General features: G+C 43.8%; 1 protein-coding gene across 2 annotated transcripts in view; it reads left to right on the forward strand.

The window, feature by feature from the left end:
• Window positions 1–15,006, forward strand: part of DOCK5 (dedicator of cytokinesis 5) — a 133,725-nt gene that overhangs the window by 34,008 nt on the left and 84,711 nt on the right. For both annotated transcript variants that reach the window (XM_054017363.1, XM_054017364.1), the window contains exons 3-4: window positions 10,242–10,282; window positions 14,080–14,135. In XM_054017363.1, coding sequence (XP_053873338.1) covers window positions 10,242–10,282; window positions 14,080–14,135 — 97 coding nt within the window. The remainder of the gene's footprint in view (window positions 1–10,241; window positions 10,283–14,079; window positions 14,136–15,006) is intronic.

Here is a 15,006-nt window from a genome sequence, read left to right on the forward strand (position 1 = left end):
CATGAAATGGAATTCTTGTTTTCCAGCCAGCCCTGGGGAGCACTTATACTGAGTTACCAGGACGTACACAGGGCAATTTTACCTGCAGATGTTTTTCTCCTCCTTCTCACATCTAGAAACAGGCCTCATATTTGCTCCTAATGTTGGTTCCCCCCGCTCCTAGTTTAAGGGATTGGAGCGGGGCTGTATTCTCTCCTCCTCCGTGTGCAGTGAAGGAGTCTTGATGTATTGGGCAACCGGAGTTTGAGAGCTCTTTGTATTCTCTGTGCATCTGGCTTCGCTCCGTCAGAAAGAGCTGAAATGCACAATTTGTTCTTCAGCTGTGAGACAGAAAGGTTGAAGCCTGCACTTGGCTTCTTTGTATAACAATAAATGTTATCTTAATCTCAGCTGGCGGGAGAGCTCCCAAGTCATAACACTGACCGAGCTAAGCGAGTCTAGATTGGAGCAGGCCCATGAAAAGACAGGGAGCTATGAAATGATCTAGAGGGTGATTATCTCAGACCAGAGGGCCTAGGTGCTATTCGCCCTGTGCAGAGGGCCTATACAATAAGGCCCTACTTATTAAACTCTGCTTGAGAAGGCTATATGGTGTTTAAGGCATTGTGAGGGATGTCTGCCCTGGGGTGAATTTCACCCATAAGAGACAAGTTATTGCCAGTAATTTAAAAAAAAAAAAAAGGATGGAAACTCATAAATGGGCCAGAATCTCTAGCTGGGAGATACCAATTCTCTGTAAAATTCTCTGCACTGGGAATTGCCTCAAGGGACAATTGACCCTAAAGGAAGGTCAGGGTACTAGAGTGATAGGTAAAACCTAAGGTCAGGCCCACCGATGCGGGGGAGAAAGGGGGCAATTGCCCAGGGGCCCGGGTGCTTTGGTAGTGGCAACAACTGGGAGCCCGGGCCCTATTAAATCGCCCAGGTGGGCCGCAGGGCGCCTAGGAGCATGAGACTGCTCCGGGCCCCGCGCTTTGGGGGATCCCACGGGCTGGCATGGGCTGTCCCTGAAGTGACAGATTCGTCACTTCTGCCCTGGGCCTCGTCCTCACCAGGGATGGCCCTGGCCCTGGGGCCTGGAATTTCTCTCGCAGGCCTGCCTAAGGGAAAGTAGTTATAGTGTGATTTCCCTCCCTCGGCATTTTCCTGTGGGAGAGGGCAGTGTTAAATTGTAGGTAGGACTCCCCTGGAAGTTGGCATAAACCCAAGCTAATCCCAGCCCCCTGTCTGGATGGTAAAGCAAAATCCCTGGCCTACCTCTACTTGTTTAGTGCTATTCGTGCCTTTAGGATCTGCTTGTAGGACCCTAAAATAGCCCGGTGGTTTGGGCACTTACCTCGGATGCAGGAAAGCCTGCTTTAACTCCCTGCTCTGAATTAGGCAGAGTCCTATGTGGTTTCCCCAGTCAACAGGCTATCAGCTATTCTGGATGGGTGTCTTTCTTTGGAACAATGTACCAAGAGTCATGGTGGATCCTGCATTATTTTTTAAATCCAGATTGGATGCTCTTCTAAATACATGGTCTAGGAGTTATTGTGAGGAAGTTCTGTGGCCTGTCCTACGCAAGAGGTCAGGCTAGATGATCACAGCAGTCCTTTCTGGCCTTGGAAACGCTGAATCCAGGAGCCAAAGTCCATTGCAGTTGATGGAAAGTCCCCTGTTGATGTCACTGACCTTCGGATGAGGTCCTTGTAGTCCAGCGTTGTGGTTTGTGTCCTTTTCCCCTTTACTAAATGGGTGTAGGAAATAACGATTTAGAAGTCCCAATTATGGCCATAGTGAGCCAGACTGGGTATTGTGAAGGGTTTCCTTTTCCTACAGTGGTAGAATCCAGCTGCAAGGTCAGAGTAATACTGTGACGTTGTGCAGTCTATATGGTTTTATAAAAAACTTGATAATAAGTCAATATAATGTAACTGAGATAGTTTTAGAGAAAATACGGTAATAAGTGAATGTAAGTAACTGGGATATGCCTCATGCAAAAGGTCTCTTGTAAGGTATCATTCCAAAGCTTATAATCTACTGAATGTGATCATCTGATTTGTATAAATGTACCACTCTTGTATCTAAAACTAGAAATATAAAATGTAACTCTGAGGGCCTATTGTAATTGTGTAAAGTGTGGACCATTAATGATGGTTTGGAATCTTGATGACTCCCATTGTCTGCAGATGGCTGTATTTACCTGTGAGTCTTCCTGTATATGTGTGTGCTGGCAAGTGAGTAATGAAGTCTTGCAGTGACATGTGATCATGTCACCTGAACTGGAATCCATCTTTAACCTGGTGCTTTTCCAGTGAGGGGGGGTGGAAACCCAGAGAGACAAAGAGTTCCCGCCTTATGCAAAAGATATATAAAGGGGGGAAGAGAACAGAGAAGGAGAGAAGCCATCATGAAGAATCCCCTAGCTACCACCTGAGCTGCAACAAGAGCTGTACCAGGGGAAAGAATTGTGCCCAGGCCTGGAAGGTGTCCAGTCTGAGAAAAACTTACTGAAACATCTCTGAGGGTGAGATTATCTGTATTTAGTTTGATTAGGCATAGATTTGCGCATTTTATTTTATTTTGCTTGGTGACTTACTTTGTTCTGTCTGTTACTACTTTGAACCACTTAAATCCTACTGTCTGTATTTAATAAAATCACTTTTTATTTAGTAATTTACTCAGAGTATGTATTAATACCTGGGGGAGCAAACAACTGTGCATATCTCTCTATCAGTGTTATAGAGGGCGAACAATTTATGAGTTTGCCCTGCATAAGCTTTATGCAGGGTAAAACGGATTTATCTGGGTTTAGACCCCATTGGGAGTTGGGCATCTGAGTGCTAAAGACAAGCACGCTACTGCGAGCTGTTTTCAGGTAAACTTGCAGCTTTGGGACAAGTGATTCAGACCCTGGGTCTGTGTCTGGAACCAGATGGGAGTGTCTGGCTCAGCAAGACAGGGTGCTGGAGTCCTGAGCTGGCAGGGAAAACAGAAGCAGGGGTAGTCTTGGCACATCGGGTGGCAGCTCCCAAGGGGGTTTCTGTGATCCAACCCGTCACAGTGGCGTAGTCGAGCAGGATCTGTGCACAGCTGATTGCTTTGAGATACTGGTAGTGATTTTAAGTGAGTTTTAAGTGTGGTGGCTGGAGAACAGACAAAGTGGTTACTGGTTTGTTATTTTCTGTTTGCTTATTTCGGGAAAGGGAAGTAGGGACAGAAAAGGAAGCAAAATAAGTAAGAATGAAGATCAAAAGAAGCTAAAACTACACAAGTTGCAAATTGCCCAGAAAGACGGAACAATGGGCGCTGGGAATGTCTCTGTTAACTAAGAAGCCCCTGAGCTGAGTGCATCTCAGTTTCAGTGAACTGCAGATGGGTGTGGCCCAACCTCTGTCTGTGCTGAAGCTGACTGGGGTGTCTAATTTAGCAAGACAGGAGTGGAGGGGTGCCTGTTCTGGCAGAAGGGTGTTCTCTGTGGTATCCCAGCTCATCAAGTGATGGTCTCAAGGGAAGACAAATGGAAATTGATGTACAATTTGCCTGGGGAAAGCCTGACCTGGAAAAAGAAAAGGCTGCCCACCAGCCTGGACTTAAGAGACAAAGCAATTAAGACCCAGAAGCATGACCTGGCTGTAATGGAGTGGAAGAGGTGCACAGAGACATGTATCCTGGAGCTGGAAGTTGGGGTCCTGGTGACTGCTGCGGTGGGAACAAACCCCAAGGACTCTAGCTGGAAGCAAACCCAACCTGAGTGAAAGGGGGGGGATTTTGCTGGCCAGCGAAAGGTCCCTCATAGCTGGAAGCTGTGAGCCTACAGCTGGGTCAGGGTCTCTTTCCCTTTTGGGGGACACAGGAGTGTCTGCCCCATAGGGGAGCCCAAAAACGAATTTTAGGTATACTGCCTCCGCCATGGTCAGTGTCCAAGTCTCTGGCAGTAAGTTCAGGAGGAGGGTGTGACGTTGCGCAGTCTATATGGTTTTATAAAAAACTTGATAATAAGTCAATATAATGTAACTGAGATAGTTTTAGAGAAAATACGGTAATAAGTGAATGTAAGTAACTGGGATATGCCTCATGCAAAAGGTCTCTTGTAAGGTATCATTCCAAAGCTTATAATCTACTGAATGTGATCATCTGATTTGTATAAATGTACCACTCTTGTATCTAAAACTAGAAATATAAAATGTAACTCTGAGGGCCTATTGTAATTGTAAAAAGAAGAACAGGAGTACTTGTGGCACCTTAGAGACTAACAAATTTATTAGAGCATATTGTGTAAAGTGTGGACCATTAATGATGGTTTGGAATCTTGATGACTCCCATTGTCTGCAGATGGCTGTATTTACCTGTGAGTCTTCCTGTATATGTGTGTGCTGGCAAGTGAGTAATGAAGTCTTGCAGTGACATGTGATCATGTCACCTGAACTGGAATCCATCTTTAACCTGGTGCTTTTCCAGTGAGGGGGGTGGAAACCCAGAGAGACAAAGAGTTCCCGCCTTATGCAAAAGATATATAAAGGGGGGAAGAGAACAGAGAAGGAGAGAAGCCATCATGAAGAATCCCCTAGCTACCACCTGAGCTGCAACAAGAGCTGTACCAGGGGAAAGAATTGTGCCCAGGCCTGGAAGGTGTCCAGTCTGAGAAAAACTTACTGAAACATCTCTGAGGGTGAGATTATCTGTATTTAGTTTGATTAGGCATAGATTTGCGCATTTTATTTTATTTTGCTTGGTGACTTACTTTGTTCTGTCTGTTACTACTTTGAACCACTTAAATCCTACTGTCTGTATTTAATAAAATCACTTTTTATTTAGTAATTTACTCAGAGTATGTATTAATACCTGGGGGAGCAAACAACTGTGCATATCTATCAGTGTTATAGAGGGCGAACAATTTATGAGTTTGCCCTGCATAAGCTTTATGCAGGGTAAAACGGATTTATCTGGGTTTAGACCCCATTGGGAGTTGGGCATCTGAGTGCTAAAGACAAGCACGCTACTGTGAGCTGTTTTCAGGTAAACTTGCAGCTTTCGGACAGGAGATTCAGACCCTGTCTGGAGCCAGACGGGAGTGTCCGGCTCAGCAAGACAGGGTGCTGGAGTCCTGAGCTGGCAGGGAAAACAGAAGCAGGGGTAGTCTTTGCACATCGGGTGGCAGCTCCCAAGGGGGTTTCTGTGATCCAACCCGTCACAAATACCATCTCAGATTGCTGGGCTACGTTGTGGCTGGGGTGACCAGACGTCCCAATAAAATTGGGACTGTCCCTATTTTGAGGAGTTTGTCCCACGTCCCAACCAGAGTATGGTGGGGACGCCATTAGTCCCGATATTTTGTTTCCTGGTCTTCGGCGGCAATTCAGCAGAGAGTCCTTCAGTCGCGGACAGTCTTCGGCAGTGGGTGCTTCTGTCTTGGCGGCAAGGTTTATTACCCACCGCTGAAATACAGCCAAAGGGCTCTACGTCAAATTGCCGCTGAACTCCCGGACGGGTGAGTGTAAAAAAAAAAAACGCTCCCCCTCTCCGGCGGTCCTGATATTTTCCCCTTAACATCTGGTCACCCTAGTTGTGGCCTTGTCCATGGTGGGGGTTTTGTCCAGTCACCGGCACCAGGGTAGCACACCAGTGCAAAAGTGATGGTCACTATCTTGGCTGATATACTGGGATTTGAACCAGGGATCTCGAGAGCTGATAGTACGGCATGAGCTGCTACAGCTTGAGCTAAGGGGCCCAGACTGTCTGGGCAGGAGCTGTAATAGACTGGATCAGCACAGAGGGGGACCTGCAATGCACCCTTACCAGTGGGTTACACAATCCCCTAATGTAGGCAGGACACTATTTATTGAAACTGAAATAATGCAAACTCTGGCTTATAGCACCTTGGGTCGTCTATACTAGAGGTTTGCCTTGGTGAAGCTACACAATTGGCTGCAGTCAGGGCAGATCCTCTGCATAGATGATGTCTAAATCGTTGCCAGTGGTTGCTTCGTTGCCTACGCTGAGACAAACCTTAAAGACCTTCTGTCGTGCCTTGCTCTGCCTGTAAGCAGGATTTAGCACAGGATGGTTTATTCATTAAACATGAAACATCTGGTCAGAACCAGTCTCCTTAGAATTTTCCTCCCGTTTAAAGGAAACACACGTGCTGCCATTTTTGAAATGTGCATCTTAGACAGTCTGGGGGTCTCGGATTTGGCACTCCATTGTAAATCGTGAAATAAGATTTTTCTTCATTGTTCCGTCTGGGTGATCTGGCTGCACAAGTGTGCGTGCTCTTTTTGTTGAACAACCTGCTCCCCCGATAACAAGACCAGGCAAAACCCAGCCTGTTGTTTGCCAAATGTTGGCCAGTAGATGTTTGTAATTGGGGAAATGTGCTTTACATTGCATAATCCACCAAATAGCAATAAAAAGACACTGCTTTGCATGTGCATCCTAACGCTGCCCCCTGGGTGAACCGTGCCTGTAGAACTTTTGCAGACTTCCTCAGAGTGAGATTTCACTTTAGCTCTGGGAATCTGTCCTAAGGGGGTGCAAATTCCAGTCCTGTTTGGAATCTCTTTTTCTAGCCTGTAACTTTTACCAGCTGTGGAAAATGGCAAAAACAGGGATGGAAGGGGAAAGAGTGCTCAGCTTTGGAGAGCTGGTCAAGGAAGCCTCATACAGGTGCAAATTATATTGCACTGTCTGCTTCTGTCTCAGACGTTGCTTTGATTGCCACAGGTGAATGAAGGAATCTCCTTCTCACTGCAGTGCAGTGGCTCACTGTGTGTTGCACTGCAGTGAAAAGAAAGGATGGTCTTGTGGATAAAGAAGTGAACAGGGACGGAGGAGTTCTGGGTTCTGTTCCCAACACTGCCCCAGTGTCTCTGTGTAACCTTGGGTGAGCCACTTACTCTGTGGGCTTCAGTTCCCCCTCTGCAAAATGGGCATAGTACATTTCTGCCCCCCCCCCCCACCACCACCACTTTGTCTGCTTCGCTTGTGTAGTTTGTAAGCTCTTTGGGGCAATGTCTGTATATGCATAGCACAACTGAGTTCCCGTCCTGTTTAGGATCTCTTAAGTGCTACTGTTACACAAATAAACCTAAACTTACAGCAACAAACAAATAAGCTTTTAGATGAGAGGTAAAAGAAAAAAAAATCTCATGGCACTTTTTGTAAGAGTCAGGCGGTTAACCCCTGTATCCTGCAAATTTCAACATTCTACCTCCTTAAATTTTCCAGTGGCATTTTCAACAGGGATGCCCTTATCCTTTTCGGCTTCTGTCATAAACTGTTACATGGTATTGCTGTGTGCTATTTAACAGCTGCCCTTTCGCACCCCAGGGGTGGCTGCATTTCAGTGGTGGGTGACATGAGTCCAATATATCTCATTTTATTATAGGGTCCTTTATGAGCTTTTGGGAGAAAAGGCACTTTCTGTATATAAAAGTATTTTTATCTTAGTCAGATACAACTATCCAAATGAATAACAAATGTCTGGACAGAGAAAGTGTGTGTATGAGAGAGAGAGAGAGAGAGCGAGACTGATGTTCTCTCCTTTCCCTTTAGTTCTGGCATGAAAATCCTCCCTTTCATCCTAAAATTTATCCGCTGTCATCCTTGCAAAGGGAATAAACTTGAGGGAAACTCTTAACTACTCTACCATTTGTCTGAAGCTTCTAGACTTGTATTTGGAAAAAAAAAAAAAAGAAACAGCTAAAATGACCATTGCCATGAGCACGTGTTCACTGCAAATGATGAATAAAGTTATTTTATGCAGTGTCACTAGCCATGTTGATCCCAGGATATTAGACACACCTGGCATTTTGCTGTGATGCTGGGAGTTCCTTTCCCAGGCCCGAAGAAGAGCTCTGTGTGGCTCAAAAGCTTGGCGCTCTCACCAACAGAAGTTGGTCCAATAAGATATTACCTCACCCACCTGGTCTTTTGAGTAATGTTACTGAAAGTTAGAACAGAATTCTGAAAAGCTCAGAGGATGCATTGGTTTCAAGGATGAGTGGAGAGCATGAAGAAGTGCTGGAATATCACTTTATGTAATAATTATATGTAACACTGCCCTTTCATTCCATGATTTCAAAGTGCTTTAGAAAGGTGGCTTAATATCACTATGTTCATTTTACATATGGGGAAACTGAGACATGGAAGGGTTAAGGACTTGAGCCAGAGCAAACTGGAATTGCTGGAAAGAGTCTCATTGAGTTCATTGGGCTTTGGCTCAGGCCATAAATAGCTCATACTAGGCTGTTCAGTTAATTATTGATGAAGCTAAGAATAGAATCTAAATCTCCTCATTCCCAATCCAGTACTTTATCCATTGGACCATGCTTAATGTATAATCCTGTTTTTATCCAGTGAAAGGAGTGGTACCTTGCCCCACACGCCCCAGAGTTTCTGGAATACAGAGGATTTTGTAACCAAACTTGATTGATCTTATAACTACTAGAGAAATGGGCCAGACTTGCAAAATCTGGACTTCTCTAAAGTTTGGGGGTGGGGGCAGGGTGAGCACATCCAGGATTTTGGCTGGGACCTATCTCTGCCAAGTATAAAAATGGTTCCACAAATGCTTTTCAACCCTCTTCCCTTTGTTTTGTCACCTACTAATCCCCTACCCTCTTGTTGATTTCTTTGCTGGCTGGGTTATCTGTATGTATATCGGAGTGTAAGCTCCATGAGGCAATGACTTTGTCTGCCCTGATGCCTCTGAGCACCACTCATGCCCTGTAGATAATAAATACCACTCCAGCTCCCCTAAGAAACGATAGCAACATTTGTGCGTAACTTTTAAATGTCAATGCAAGCAACAACCAAAACAAATCAAAATACCAAAGAGCTGTGTGCCAGAAAGTTAGTTAAGATGAGAGCTGAGGAAACAGAATCTTTTGACCTTTGGAATAGTTATTTTAGGGGTAAAGTAGCATTAAGAAAAATGCAAATTTGCCCATCATATTGCAGAAATGTGAAGCTGGAGACAATGTTTGCAGGTCAATGTTTAAAATAAACCCAGTTCTGTACTTGTAAGGACACTGTTGTTGTTGTTTTTATTACATTATCTCCTGGCGATCACCATAAATGGACAAGACAAAGGGTGGGAGACAAAAAGTACTAGTCTTTCCAGTTGGGAAACAGGCACACAGTGTGAAATGATTTGCCCAAGACATCTGTGTTCGAGCTGGGAATAGAACGCAGATCTCCTGAGTCTCAGGCCAATATCTTAACCACAAGACTGTCCTTCCTCTGCAGTGATTTAAATTTCCCACTTGCTAAGTAAGGCTCACTTGAGAGCAGCAGGACAAAATACACTCATTCATTCATACACTTGCCTTCCAGTCACCTTGAAATTAAAATGTTGGCTGAACCCCAAGTTCTAAAGAGGGAAGAAATGTTCTTCTAAAAGTGACAGACTTCTGGTCTGCAAGAACCACAGCTATTACTCTGAAACTGATACTTCCATGGAACTTGTCACAAAGGCAGTAAATTGGAATAATATCTCTATCTAGGACAAATAATTTGTTGGTGGTTTTTTCCCTTCTCTCATAAAAGTAAAGACCCTTTACTAATTTCTCTTTCAGCCTTCCTTCACAGAAGGATTTCACATTGGTTCATGGACACCAGGGAAAGGAATGTGTAAACATAAGACTCAAGCATCATCTACATAGAGAATTGGGTTAACACCCATGAAAGAAGAAGGATGGTGTTAGGGTTAAGGCCATGGCGTCAAAAGATTCAATTTCCAGCTCTGCCACAGACTTCCTATGTGATCTTGGGGATGTCATTTTATCTTTCTATGACTGTTCCCGATCTATAAAATGGGCATAATACTTGTGTTCTCTATCCCTTTGTCTGTCTTGTCTCTTTAGACTGTCAGCTCTGTGGGGCAAGGAATCTTTTTTGCTACATTTATGTACAGCCCCTAGCACAAAGGGGCCCCAATCTCAATTGCTACCATAATAGACATAATAAGTACTGCAGCTGCTGAAGCACAGTTCCAGCTAAAGGAGCAGGCCCACTGTGTCATTTCTTAGTAGGAAAAGCCACTCTTCTTTCAAGTTCAGCCTTATTTTAAGGCCCATTCCACTGGCCTTGTTCTCACTGGTGGTACCATTGGCGTCAATGGGACATCTGAAGTGAGCAAAGCCAACAGGATTTGGCTCATGGATTATATTTGGTAAGAACAATGTGTGTTGCTAATAGCTTTGCATGTTTAATTCCTGTATGTGAAGAGTCATGGTATTTCTGTTGTTCCTTGGCAGGTTGGTACAGAGGATACACCCTCAGGAATAAATTGAAAAAGGTACAACATTATATTTTTCAATAATAGATATTTTTGTTACATTTTGCCAGGCCGTATCCAGCGCTGTAATGCCCTGTATTCCTGTGGTCATTTCTACCTTAGTACAATGCATACCTCCTGATTGGGATATCCTTTTCTCTAGCAATAAAAGCGAATAGCTATGAGCCAAATGTTTGAGAATCATTAACTTGGCAGAATATACTGTGGATGCATTTGAAAAGTTTATTGCAGTTCTGTAAGTATCACTGGTCCTACCAGTACTTCTCATTTTAAGCATAGGGAATACTGCTTGAACTGGGAGAATCAACTTTTAAGTATGCCCTTATATAGCAAGCCCACTGTTTAGTCACTGAGTCCTGTACCTGCCTTCTAACAGTGACTGTCTATGATAATGGGTTACCCTCAAAAGGTTCAGGGTTCAGAGTTCAAATAAGCATCCATGTATCTCTGGACATTATCCAAACACCTTGACCTTGCAAAACTAGTGTTGGAAACCTCACTAGAACATGGTTTCCTATGAGAATCCCAGCACCGTGACCTTTGCATTTGGTTACCGTGGTGGGAGAGGGCCTTTGATGCTGACAGCCCATCCTGGGCTTCATTCTGCAAAGTGGTGAGCAGTTCCCCTCCCTCCCCCCCCCCCACTGACTTCAGCCAGTATTGCAAATCCTCACACCTTTCAGGAACAAACTCCCCCTGCAGTCGGAAGGGGGAAAAAGACTGGAGCCAAAGCAAATTGCTCTGGATTGTATTTATCTTTGGACAGCCATTCATCAGCATATCTGAAACCCTTTTAAACTGCTCTGCTTTTCCTTTTGATTCGAGCTTTCTGGAGAAGACCATGTGAAAGCACTATTTTAATGGAAATTTAGATGTCATTTATTACCAGGCCTTGTTATTTGGCGTGAGGATAAAATTTGGTTGGGCTGCAAATTGAAGAAGCAAAGAGCAACTCTGCAGACGATTATTGATCTGAGAGGGATATATAGGGGGCGGGTGAATCCTGACATTTTTATGAAACCAGCCGGGCTGCTGTTGAGAAAACAGAAGCTGAGCTAAGTGGAAATGGGAGGTAAATCAAAAATTCAGCTGCAGTTTTCATTTTATATGCTTCATGAAAGATTGTTCAAAAAAATCCAGTTCCCGTGGAACATTTGGTATTTATTGTCCAGAGAGCTAGGCCCATGGAGGTGGGAATGGTCAGCAGCTAGCAGGATGAAGCCTATGCCGAATATATGTTATGTAGAATCATAGAGTTTAAGGCCAGAAGGGACCACCAGGCCTATCAGAGGTCAGCCACACCACCTGGCACCTGCACGCTAAACCCAGCAAAACTGAAATGAGACCAAAGGATGACAACCCACAGGAGACAAGGCTGTTATGTGCCACAGGCAGAGAATAGGAGGACCAAGGTGTATCGGTGCCGGAGGCCCATGCAATGGCAGGGGAATAATTAAGTTAGATAGACCCAGCTATCCTGGCAAGTGACCTGCATTCACAGGCTGCAGAGGAACGTTAACTCCTCCCCCCCAACCCCTGGTCACTGCTGATCTGGGGGAAAATTCCTTCTGGACCCCACATCTGGTGATCAGTTAGACTGATGGGAGCAAAAGGCAGCCAGCTAAGTATCGCAGAGAGAAAAAGCTCAGTGCCACCTCAGAGCTCAGGCCCCAGTTGCATTATGATGAAATTAGCAGTATTGCCAGCATCATGCATACAAAAAAACATGGGATCGGTTTAAAAATCATGAATTAAAAAAAAAAAAAGAAAGTGGTTCTTTTTCTTTGTCTTCTGGTTTGTGAGTCTTTAGGGTGACTTGCTTCACATTTTCACGCTTTTCTTCACAACCACAAGGGCTAGAAACTTTTTTTTTTTTTAATGAAAGTTAGGGTTCTCATGCAATCTCTTCCTGCAGCTGGGGCTTTAAGGAAATCATCAAATGTTGTGAGACTCATGATAAAAACCCAATGCTCTGCAACATGGAGTTAACTTTCTCTCACTGAAACATCCATGTGTAAGAAAAGGCGTGTGTAATTGACTCTTGCAGTTGGCTTTATTGTCTTTAAATGGGCTTTGTTAGCAAAGTCCCATCATGTCAACAGTGGGGTTTTTATATGTTGATTCTGTAACCAGATGCCACATTTAGGGTGGAGTTTAACTGGACTCTCATTTCCTTGGTGTTGAATTAGGGCTAGTCTATACTGGCAACATTAAAGCGCTTTAACATGGCTTGTGTGGTCGTGGTGCAGTGCTCTAAAAAACCCATCTCCACGAGGGGCATAGCTACCAGCGCTGGTGCACTGTCTACACTGGTGCTTTACAGCGCTGAAACTTGCTGCGCTCGGGGGTGCGGGTGTATGTTTTTTCACACCCCTGAGCGAGAAAGTTGCAGCGCTGTAAAGTGCCAGTGTAGACAAGCCCTTTAATCACACAGTGAAACATCACTGGAACGTAGATTCATTTATTATGTTTTTAGTGGAATTTAGTGGAGCCTCTGGCTATGGAATCCTGTTCTTTTCCATATGATCCTCTTCTGATTTCTCTTGACTTATGAGAACAGTGGTAACTTTAGGCACTGTTTATCAATGCCTCCAGGTCTACCGTACTCTGTGTTTGTAACCTATGCTATCTAGATTAAAGCTAACACAGATATGCCTACTCAGGCTACAATCACACATTTGCTTGCAGTTTAGACATAAACAATTTAGCTTAGCATACAGTTAGTATCTCATAAATGGGAAACGTCTTTCAGTCATCATTTAGCCCTCTAGGTTCTATGTTTTCTTTATTTAGGGCCTGCAAAGGCAGGGCTAGAGCACAGAAAAGGAAGGCAGGATTCCTAGGTTCTGTTCCCAGCTTGGCTGCAGGCTCACTGCATGACCATGAGCAGCCCACCTAGGCAGAGTTTTTTTAGAAGTGTCTCCTAATTTTGGGAGCTTCTGCTTTTGGGTGCCCAGTTCGAGACTTCTAAGGGGCTTTTCTACAGAAGTACTGAGCACCCTCAGATCTCATGGAAGTCCAGCAGGAGCTGTGGGCTTTTGAGTTTGGGCAGCCAAAAACTGAGGGTCGTAAAAATTAGTGGATACTCTTGAACTTTTTGGTCTTAGCCTCTTGGTGTGTCAGTTTTTCCAATCTGTAAAATGGGGATAATGCCTGCGTGGCCAGAGTGTCCTGAGGCTTAATTAATGCTTGTAAAGCACTTTGAGATCCTGGAATGAAAGGTGCTTTGGAAGTCCAAAGTGTGTATTATTATTAATCTGTTTTACTATACCAGGGAAAACACTCCGTTATTATTAATCTATATATAAAACTGTCACAGGAGCTGATTCTAAGGGGTTCTTCCTTCTATATATAGCACTAAAAAGGATTTACCTTAAGGGAGACAACACCAGAATCCAGAATTCTGTTGCAGCCTCTGCCACTGAGTTGCTATATGACCTTGAGCAAGTGACTTAACGCCTCCCTCCCTCCATTTTACCCATCTCTGTAAAGCCATTTGAAAGCAACAGATAAAATTGTCTATAAGTGCACAGTACTGTATTATTATTATTGCCAATTTGTTTTTCCTGGGATTTATTAAGTTTATATTAGAGCTGACATAATACCAACATAAAAGAAGACGCACTGATCTCAACATATATTGTACTAGAGTTGTTTTTTATTGTATTGAATTTTGGAAAAGTTTATTTGACCTGTGCCCTGGAGCTCAGCTGATCACATTCTTCTATTTTTCCCCTCCTTGTTGCTGAATGATGTATCAAATATTACAACATGATTTCCCTTTCTCTCTCTTTTAGGGCATTTTTCCCAAAACTTACATTCATTTAAAAGACGCAACTGTGGAAGACCGAGGGTAGGTTGGAGACAATCTTGAGATGTCATGTGGTTGGCAGACGTGATTGGATGCCATTTCATAAAAGAGCTTACATAATGGAGGTGCAGCTCGTCATAGGTGCAGTCGATGTTTTTGCATAGCAAGTGCTATAACCCCCATGTAGACTCTTGGATCAGAATAATTTCTATTTTCGCCAAAATGTTATACATCCCAAATTGGACAGTGCATAGAAGCAAAATATCCCACTTGCAAAGACAAGAGTGAAATCTGCTAGACATGTATATGGCAAAGCAAGTCAGTCAACTTACATTTGGGTCTTCTGGGGACTGCTGTGTTCATAACATACACACAACTCACAGCCAAGTGGCCATCAGAAAAGTGTGAATTCTTTCCTGTCCTGGAAAACATCTTAGGTAATCATTCCCAATCTAATTCTTACAGTTGATTCTCTGATCAGTATGAATGGGGGGACCCACCAGCAGCAGCAATAGGAAGTGACTTTAGAAGGAATTTTTTAATCCATATAGCCAAGTAATCACTGCAAGCAATGATCCCTCAAACTGGAAAACTGTGAATAGAATAGACACGTCCATTCAGCATTACATTTCTGGAGGAGATGCATGGGGATTAAAAATTAAGACTTAAAAAACCCCTTGAAACATATTTGCATTAAAAATGGGAAAAGAATACTCATAATTGAGAAAAACCCCAGAGCCACTTAGAAGCCTTAGCTTCTTAGTGTGATCATTTATTAAATGTATCAGTTATCTTTTAAAATGCATCTCTAAGATTTAAATGCCTTGCAAAGCTGCAGTTCTGCGGTGGTTTGACCCCCCCATTCCCCGTGCATTTTTAAAAACTGCTGCAAACTTTCTCCACAGTGTTACTC

The sequence above is a fragment of the Malaclemys terrapin genome, chromosome 2 (assembly GCF_027887155.1).
Source record: "Malaclemys terrapin pileata isolate rMalTer1 chromosome 2, rMalTer1.hap1, whole genome shotgun sequence".
In the NCBI taxonomy this organism is placed as follows: domain Eukaryota; kingdom Metazoa; phylum Chordata; order Testudines; family Emydidae; genus Malaclemys; species Malaclemys terrapin.